Genomic DNA, 10,414 nt, shown 5'->3' on the forward strand with positions numbered 1-10,414 from the left:
GGGAAAGTAAAACAATTATATCAGAAATACAACCTTGTACCCTCACCCCTGATCTTATGCTCACCCTCACCTTTGTCACCTGTGTCTGAAATCCTGGATATACCACTAATCATTGTATGCACAGAACCCTTCCTGGGAATTGCATATGATTGGTAATATGATTTGTTTACCTATTACATTTATGATCTGTTCTAATAGCTATTATTATTACGTATATGAATATGAAATGAGGTGAAATGCACACTATACAATATCACTTGTGATAAGTCAAAGTGTGTGTCTATGAGTGAGAGAGAGAGAGAGAGAATGAGAGAGAGAGAGAGAGAGAGAGAGAAAGAGAGAGAGAGAGAGAGCGTTTTTTATCCGTCAGGGTTGAGGGGTAAACCACATTGACATCTCCTGGTTGATAGCGGTACCTGTGACCGTTCCTAGATATAGATGCAGTTCATTCGCAGGGTCTGCCAGATAGGTTGTGCCCAGAAGGAGTGCACAGATGCACAGCACACCCTCATTCAGAGCGTCAGGCTCACTTCCAGCACCTGGGCGGCAGTGCAGAAAAAGCAGAGGCATGAGGCTGTCCATGAGATCTCTCACCAGATTTGTAGGCGCCGTTGGACTCCTGAGCTTTGCATGTCTCCTGGTGGCCATTGGAACTGACTTTTGGTACATAATTTATATCTCTGAGCAGAGGTTCAACTCCTCTGTGTCTCTGAGCTCGCACACTGGACTGTGGAGAACTTGTAACTGTAAGTTAAGATCAGTTTCATCTTCTGCCTCTTCATAATACAATTTTTTTTGTGTTCATTACAAAGTTGAATTCAGACCAATTTTATTTTTTTGCAGTTCAAAGCCAATGCTCACCCTTGGTGAATCCCTTTAAAAATGGTGGAAATTTCACATATGCAGAGAGGCAAATATTAAGTAAGTATACTTCCTCTGTCTTCAATGTAAAGATTATGTAGAAATTAAGCTTATAACTGTTTTCTGAAGCTCTTATAGGCTACATGTGGTTTCATATTATGTATAAACGTGTCTTATTTCTTATCCTTAAATCTGCTATTCTCTGACAAGATATAGAAATAGGAAACATTTGAAGTTTATTGTGGTTTTATTCTTTCTATCCATTGGATATACACTTACTCTCATGTGCAAGAGTCTCAATCTCAAATGCAAATTACCATGACATCATACTTCCAGACGTCCTTGGGAATGTCAATTACTTCCAGTCCATAAAACTATCACAAATAGATATACTGGCAATTTATTCTGATGAAACCAGGACGGTTTCCAAAGAAACACATCGAGACGTATGACAAGGGTCATAGAAGTCCTCTGTCTGGCAAGTACTAGTGCTATACTGTCTAGTGCTATACTGTCTGCTTAACTGTTCGTTAAAATAAACAGTTAATAAGCCATAATAATTATAATAACAATAATAATAATAATAATAATAACAAATTGAATAAATATACTAAGTTATGTCTCTCACCAGGGTCTGTAATTCCTGGGAGGCATTGATGATGATTGGCGAGGAAAAACCCTTCCTGTATTCTCAACTCAGGGAGAATGTGAGGGAGCAGTGGTGTAGTCCAGGGTATACGCAGGTATGCGGAGTATACCCACTTATTTTTCAGTCAGCATTGCGTATACCCACTTCTCAAAACAGGGCGTTTATCCTGTGCTGTATGGGCTGCTTAAAACAAATAAGAGTATACCCACTTCTCCAGGGACCACTACACCACTGTGAGGGAGTGTTGGGAGACGCAGATGGGAAATCATTTTACACTGATTGCGAGCTCTTGACAGTAATCAGACATGTTAAGGAGGAAAGGTGAACATGGATGTGCTTGTAACTTCCTTCCAGTACAATCTGTAAATAATGCAAATTGCTGTTTAGAGCTACAATAAAATTTGGTTGCAGGAGGTGATTCAGAAAAGGTAGCTAGCCAGCCATGAAGATACATGTACATGGCAGATGACCCAGAATACATCATCAACATTCCAGACATCATTGGGAATTAATGGAAAGTGGTGGCGGGCCCTGACATTCCCATAACCTTTTTGCTTTAGGATAATCTGAGCGAATGGCCGCAGTGGGAGGGTGTGTTGAAATCAGAGAGACACTGTGGGTGCCCTTGCAAATCACTGAAGATGCAGAACATGGGCCGCCATTCTAGCGAGTCCTAAAGCTGAAGCACAATGCAGCGGTATAGGAGCAGATTGACATGACTCATGGAGAAAGTGGCAACTCCTGTCAATGACTCTCTCTCTCTCTCTCTCTCTTTCTCTCTCTCTCTCTCTACCCTAGGGTAAGTCTGAATGAAGGCTCTGTTAAAGTAGTTCAATCCGTCAGTTCAGTTTAAAAGCTAAGTTCTGAGTTCCCCGAACCTCAGCGGCAGTTATGGCAGTTCTTTATTCCCTGGTCATTCAGGTACACTTCTGTCATTTAAGGTGTCACAAATGTTCTCTGAATGTGACTGGGCTTTATGGCAGAGATTATTCCCTATTCAAGGATGTGCGTCACCGAAGTGAGACAGTAGTTATCAGCACAATGTCTTCATGCATAGCGAAATTGGAATGACGGAATCACAGAATTGACCTTGCTTGCTTGTGTGTGTTGTTTTTATTAATTGAATGAAGAAGAACAGAAACATAAGAACCTTTTATTGTAAATGTTTCATGGAAGTCTGATTGGTTCAGGTTAGAAAAACAAGACATAAAATCTTTGGTAACTTCCTGCCTTGGATTAATTTCTGCTCTTTATATCCCACTGGTCATTTACTGTTTGTTTAGCATTTTTGTTGGGGAAAGGAAGTCACCTAAAATATTACAATATTACCTCTCCAAGGTTTTATTTGCATTGGCTAAACAAGATGCATGGTTTTGTGTTTGCCATTTGTCATTTGCCAACAGGCCTTCATAAAAATAGGTCAATATATACTTTTTTTCCCAGTAGCATTTTCAGCATCTACAGAATGCTGGCTTAGGCAGAATATTTGTGTATTCTTTTTTTGTTTTGTTTTTATGCCAGACCATCCCTTTGAGAAACAATGTGTGTCTGATGCATCGTATCCTGTGACACAAAAGTCTTTCAGTACACATGGTGGGGCAAACCGTCGATACAAATCACTCATGAACACCCTTTTCAACCTTCCAGTGCTGCTACATAACTCTCTAGAGATGGTCTTTCATGATGAAAGCTTGCATTGATGAAAGCTTGCATTGACACAATCTTAGGTGGGGAGAGTGCTAGATCTGATGTTGTGACTCCTTCACTGTCAGTCAGTGTTCCCTTCTCTAGACCAGCTGTGCAAAAGAACCACAACCATGTAACTCCACTTTTTCACAGAGTAATCTTTCGTCAGGAAAAAAAAAAAATCTACCCGACTGGCGAAGAATGGGGGAAGGCAGCATGTCTTCAGCAACTAGGAGCTTACTAGAAATGATTTAGTTTCTAACGGTACAAAATGGAATTTCAGTTCATTGCCTCCCATCCCTAACCCTAACATGTGTTCAATGTCATGTGAAATCCTCAGGTGGATTAACATGCGGAACATGTCAGCTTCGAGAAGCCCAAGAGAGAGGTTACAGGCAAAGGGAAACCATCCATTCTTTCAGAAGTCCACTTCAAAGTGAAGTGGCCTACCTCTTTTAAAACACAATAAAGCCACTGCCTTTTTTATCGTACGTAGATACATTCCTCTCTCGCCCTTGATGTGAAGACAGTCCCCATAAATAATGCATATTCCTGAGCAAATAGCATACTTTGCCAAGGCAATCTACATCGGGGAAATTGGACGAGGGCCTTGTTTTTGCTTAGAAAATAAGATGTAAGCATTGGGTGTATAACCCGAAGTACTATTAATTGAGTTCACTTAAGGTCTAGATGGTCTGATTCATCATCAGGCAATACTTCATTTCTGAGTTTTGGATTACATTTCAGAACCTAGACTAATTATATTGATTCCAAAGCACTGCACTGCAATGCATTAAAGTCTTTCATACTTCTTTTCATTATACTTTTCAATGCATAATTTAAGTTAATTCAGTGCTTGATTCTTACTATTTAATGTCCAAATATTCAAACCCCATTTTGTAGGTGTTTTCAGTGTGAGGTAGTCTTTGTATATTTGGATTCTCTAAATGTTTAAAGATGTTTACACTTTTAGTAGTTTCTCACTGATACAAACAGTGGATTTTTTGTGACTGTAACATTCTATAACATTCTAAGACATGATTGCCTTCTCTGCAGCTTAAAGCATTGCAAGGTCTAGATAGTATTGTCTAAGGAATATAAACGATAGATTTTTTTTATTTAGACATATTGAGCACTGCTGTCCCATGCCCACATCCATGGCTGAGGTGCCTTTGAGCAAGGACCTAACCCCAATCACTGCTCCCCGGGATCTCAAAAGCAGCTCACTGCTCCGGCTTAGTGTGCTTCACTGTGTGCTTCACTGTGTGTATCACTACCCTGGATGGGTAAAATGCAGAGATAAAATTCAGAGTGTGTGTGTGTGTCACTATCTCTGCCGTGAATCAGTCACTAGTCACTAGGGCTCATTTCAACAGTAATACTGTGAGAAAATGTGAAATTGGGACAAACAACGTTGAACATTGGTTTTCTAAAGACAACAGGGATGGTTTGTTGTAATTGTTACGAATTGTACATGTTAATGTAATTTAGTTTATTTAGATTTACATTATAACAATGATTTGCTTAGTTATATATCAGGTGTAATAAGGTGTGGTCTGGTGGCTCATTGCAGAGGGGGCTGGGATCTGTAGTGGGCCCTTAAACAGCCTATCATGGACATGCAAAACAGATCCAAGGGGAAACTTAAAAAGAGGGAAGAGCAGAGAGAAATGTGGATTACAATGAGATGTGCTATTTCAGCACCATGGACAGGGCATTGGATTGTTCATTTAACGGCGACCTGCTGATATTCAAGCAGCACAACTGCAGATAGATTATTTCAGAACCATGGTCAGTGCCATGGATTTTAATCAAATCATTTGATAATTTGCTCAAACCTGAGTCAGGTAGAGGCAGACTAAATTAACCGGCAGGCAAGGATTCAATACCAATGAATACATGTGCAATACAGCCATATAGCCTACAGAATGAGGCCACAACAACCCGTGGGGAAGCAATGTGTGACCTGACGTTACAACCCCAACCAAGGAGACACAGTGGTCTACATGATCATTACCAATAATGAGAATGAAACTACTTACCAATGATGATTTCATCCAGCAGCTGTTTGTATCCAGCAAATGTCAGTTTAAATCCAATCCAGCAAAAACGAAATGGAATCTATTGTAGCCTTCACGAAATGTCCTATGTCCAATATCCAAAACTCCAACACGTTTGAACATGCCAAACTGGAACGCATTCTCGAGCTTGATCTTGTAGCACTATCCCCCTCTCATTCATCCTCAAAAAACTTTCAGCTATCTGTTGTTATCCATGACAATATCTCTTCCTGTGGATAGCACTGTGAGGTGTGAGAGTCTAGCTTCATGCATGCCTGGTTTTTAACTCCAGGCGGCTGAAACTGAGATTCGGATTCGCAGTGGTGACTGGTAGGCCTATTGTTCTGGAAATACGATAGAAAATAATTATATTGGGAACAGATACTGTGGTGTTGAGTTTTATTTCCAATCCGCTGCACATAGAATGGAAATGTACCCAACACCCGCTTAGCTGTGGACACGTCTCAGACTCCAGCATAGAAGTTGACTAGATCCTGTATCCTGTTGCGTCATCTGTGGCGAAGTTTCGCCGCAATCAAGACACACAGACAAACTTTATTCAAAATATTCAACAGAACAACAAAAATGCATGTTCTGTCAGGCAGATTGGGTCCGAGCTGGCCCCGTTTGTAACTAGGGGAACCGTGAGCCTGGGGACCCTCATGCCCTCACTCCGCTAGTTTTGGCGGCAAAATTAAGGTCTTAGTTGTAAGCACTAAAGTAGGCCTACTGCAGGAATTCCAAATATTGTTTTCATTTGTGTTTCATGTCAGTATAACACATTCTTTAAGCTATTATTTTGTGCAGAATCCTGATTCTCTGTGGTCCTTGGAGATTAAATTGTGTGCAAAAATCAACGTCAACAAACACAGCCCCTCTAAGAGATAAATAAATAATACGAAATTAAGTAATAATAAGCAATTAAAACAATCGTATAGCCCGATTGAGAATAAACTCAATTTAGAATGGAGTAAAAGGCAAGTTGAAAAGAAAACAGTGATAATAACGACGGGAACTGAATGAGTGGCCATGTTCGAAAACACTGATGATCTGATGATTCCGCTGTTGTGATGGCTCTGCTTGTCTCTGTCTCCCCACAGACCTGCACGGCGCTTTCCTGGTGCTGCTGCCTCTCAGCGTGATCATAATGGTGCTGAGCAGCGTGCTCGGTGTCGTCAAACTGTTGGCAAGGGCGCGCAGGCTCCTGGTGGTGACGGGAATCCAGCTAATTTTTGGTGGTAAGGGTGGCTTTCACCCCCCCGACCCACACACAAACACCCACCTCCTTATCCCCAGCGGAGTTACAGCGCAGAGCATGGAGATGTGCAGGTTATAGATTTCTCCCCTTGCGCTGGTGCTTTTTTTCTTTTTTTTAAACATCAAAGGGTCAGCAGTCTTTGGAAGGACTGTCAAGCCCAACCGTTTGATTTAAAGTCAGTTACCCCAGTAGACTGAATTGAATGCTAATACCGTGATGCTTGGGGATATTTGGCATTCCCGTAAGACACAACACAAAAGTAGACAATAAAATGGAATAACAATCCTGTTGGCCCCATCTCTTTCCCCCTGGGCACTTTAAAACAGTACTCAAGGACCTCTCTTCGTGACGTAGCCTCATCCACCAACCCTTCATCAGCGCAGAAGCCGTATCCTCTGAGTCAACGCCTGAGGCAAATGTGCCTAAAGTAAAGGCTCCCCAGAATAATACCCAATACCTCAAAAGTTCAAAGTACTTTATTTGTCATTGCCACAAAGACAACGAGACAGTAGAGGCAACCAGACTTCTTACACAGCTAAATAATAATAAATAACAATTAATAAATAGATTCATAAATATCATACATAAAATAATAATAATAAAAATAATAAATGCAATATATTTCCATATCTCCATATTTCCATATTAAGGTGCATCAAGTGTTAGAGTGCACAGTCCAAGGGGGGCGGGGCGGGCTGGGCCGGGGGGAGATGAAGGGGGGTGGGGGGGTGGGGGGGTGGGTGGGTAAGCTGTTGAGGAGCCTTATTGCACAGGGATAGAAGCTCTTTGCCATCCTGGAGGTGCGTGCCTTTTTTGATCTGAACCTTTTCCCTGATGGGAGTAACAGGAACAGATGATGGGCAGGATGAGAAGGGTCTGTGAGGATGCGTTTAGAGCGCTGCAGGCAACGGGAGGAGGAGATGGACAAGATGTCGGGCAGCTCTACTCCAATGATCCCTCCCGCTGTTTTAATCAGCCTCTGGATGGCTGCCTGCTCCGCCTTTGTACAGCTGTAGGACCATACATTCAGGCAGTATGTAAGCACACTCTCTATAGCGCAGCGGTAGAAATTGTACAGCAGCCTCTGAGGAAGGTGTTCTTTCCTCAACTTCCGGAGGTAAAAGAGGCGTTGCTGGGCCTTCCCTAAAACGGAAGCTGTGTTTTTGACCCAGGACAACTCCTCCGTCAGTGTCAGACCCAGAAACTTTAGAGAGGTGACACGCTCAACCTCTTCACCGTTGATGTAGAGTGGGAGATGGTGATTATGCTGGGAAGACTTCCGGAAGTCAATGATCATCTCTTTTGTTTTCTTAATGTTGAGATTGAGGTTGTGCTCAGAACACCAGACTGCCAGGTTTCCCACTTCTTGCCTGTAGGCAGCTTCATCGTTGTTGGAGATGAGGCCAAGCACTGTTGTATCATCTGCAAATTTGAAGATGTAGTTGGATGGGCAGGAGGGAGCACAGTCATGGGTGTAGAGGGTGTATAAAAGTGGGCTGAGCACGCAACCTTGTGGGGCGCCAGTGCTGATGGTCAGATTTGAAGAGTGATGCTTCCCCAGTTGTACACTCTGTGTGCGTTTGGTCAGGAAGTCCAATACCCAGTTACACAGTGCAGCATTGAGGTTTAAGTCCTGAAGTTTGGAGATGAGTTTGCCTGGAAGGATTGTATTGAATGCAGAACTGTAATCTATAAAGAGAATACGGATGTAAGTGTTCTTTAACTCCAGGTGCTCCAGTGCAGTGTTAAGCAGCAGGGCTACTGCATCCTCTGTAGATCTGTTCGCTTTGTAGGCAAATTGATGTTGATCAAAGGAAGCTGGTGTGATGCCTCTTATGTGTTTCATGACCAGCCTTTCCAAGCATTTAGCAGGTATGGGGGTGAGAGCCACTGGCCTATAGTCGTTCAGGCACTTGACTGCAGTCTTTTTTGGCACAGGTATGATGGTTGATGCTTTGAAACATGGGGGGACATGTGAAAGGGCTAGAGAGCGGTTGAAAATGTCTGTAAATACCTCTGTCAGCTGGTCACTGCAATTCTTTAGTACGCGGCCTGCCACACCATCTGGTCCTGCCGCTTTCCTGGGGTTGATGTTTTTCAGGCAGAGTCTGACCTCGTGGGGGGTCAGAGTGGGTGCAGTATCGTCAGAGGGTAGGGGCAGAGGCAGCTCACCATTGTTGTCCCTGTCGAACCGTGCATAGAACTGATTCAGCTCTTCAGTCAGGGTAGCACAGCTGGTCTGGGGGGCTGACGCAGTCCCTTTGTAGTCCGAGATAGCTCTTATTCCCTCCCATACTTGTCTCGGATTGGTGTGAGTGTGGAAAAGAATGTATTTTATTCATAGGAATTCATACTCTCATTACTGGATATCATTAATGTCAACCTTATAAAGTATGAACAGATGGAATCCCCCCAATCCATACAAATAAACATCAGCGCAAACCAGTAAGGGCAGTGTGAAATTGAAACTGTGTATGTGTGTGTTCAGAGTGAATATATGTTTGAGAGTGTGTATGTGTGTATTCAGAGTGAATATATGTTTGAGAGTGTGTATGTGTGTGTTCAGAGCGAATGTGTGTTTGTGTGTTTCTGCTCTTTTCAGCAGAATGTGCGCCCTGTTATCCAAAGTGTGAACCACAGGTCCCAGTGCAATGTACACAGCACAAAAACTGTTAAACAACATGACAAAAATATATTCTTTCCTTATTCTAGGAGGGGAGTGTGACACTAAATCAAAAGGTGACATTGGAATGATTATCTATGGTCAAATAATTCTTAAGAGAGGATTTTGCCAAATCAGATGAATCACAGCAGGTTTTTCGACCACCAAGTTAGACCCATCATAGTGTTCCTTATCCCCTTTAGCTAACTGAAGTTTACACCCATCATCGGGTTCTGCAGATGCTTCAGCTTAAGCTTTAGAGAGAGATCCAACAACAGAGACATCCAACTCCTGTAACTCATTTGTCCTTGTTTTTTTTATATATATAAAGGAAACTTTTGTTCATGAATATGCATTGTTCTAAATGCCCTTGTACTAAAAGAGAATAGGCACTTCATATGAACTCCATTTTTCATTGTCAGTATGATGAAAAAATAGTACTGTCTAACAAACATTAGGAGGTTAGTAGCGGCCATCTTAGTATTTTTGTTTCCTTTTTATTTTACTTTTTACTCTTCTGTCTGACTCACACATACACTTAAACTCTACAATACTGACTTGCAGTCTCTCTCTTCCTCTCTTTTTCTGTCTCACACAAACACACAAAGCAGTTTCCTCTCTTTCTTCTCTCTCTCTATCTATATGTATGTATATAAGTTATACAATGTATGTAATATATATTTGTGTTGTAGCCCTGGTGACCATGTGCGGTGTGTGCGTCTACGTGGCCTACTGGGCTGTAGCCTACAGGGAGGCAGCAGCCAGACTCCACCTGGCTCTCAACGGCACCAAGACCCTCGATGACGGCGTGGACATCCGCTTCGGCTGGTCCCTGGCACTGGCCTGCGTGTCGATGGTGACCGAAGCCCTCACAGGCGTCACGATTCTGGTCATCGCATGGAGAATGGGGCACCAAGAGACGAGAGAGGACCAGGGCTTCGAAATCGAATAACACAAATCAAATCAAAGACCACATGTTCATCCGACAAAGACAGATCATGATTTGGGCCAGGGGGATTTTCCGGGACCAAATGGCTCCTGACCATCTGGAGATGCTAGACAATGACCTGAGTTTTACAGGCAGCCCAAAAGGCAGCAAATGTGAAGTGTCATTTAAGCAAGGCAGACACACCGAGCATTGGGTTCCAGTTCTGGTTCTGACTCTGACCTTCATTAGGAGATCACACCTCAAGTGTCATGGCTCTGGGGGTTTCATGTAGCTGTTAGCGCATCTCCGG

General features: G+C 42.6%; 1 protein-coding gene across 1 annotated transcript; it reads left to right on the forward strand.

Moving 5' to 3' along the window:
* Window positions 1–493: 493 nt before the first annotated feature.
* LOC308379212 (transmembrane protein 114-like) lies at window positions 494–10,128 on the forward strand (the record flags this gene model as incomplete). Its single annotated transcript, XM_080856270.1, has 4 exons — window positions 494–746; window positions 844–921; window positions 6,357–6,494; window positions 9,869–10,128. 4 exons carry the CDS (start codon window positions 494–496, stop codon window positions 10,126–10,128), a joined length of 729 nt encoding a protein of 242 aa, XP_080712396.1.
* Between the last annotated feature and the right edge of the window lie 286 nt (window positions 10,129–10,414).

Source organism: Sprattus sprattus, assembly GCF_963457725.1.
Source record: "Sprattus sprattus genome assembly, chromosome: 18".
NCBI lineage: Eukaryota > Metazoa > Chordata > Actinopteri > Clupeiformes > Clupeidae > Sprattus > Sprattus sprattus.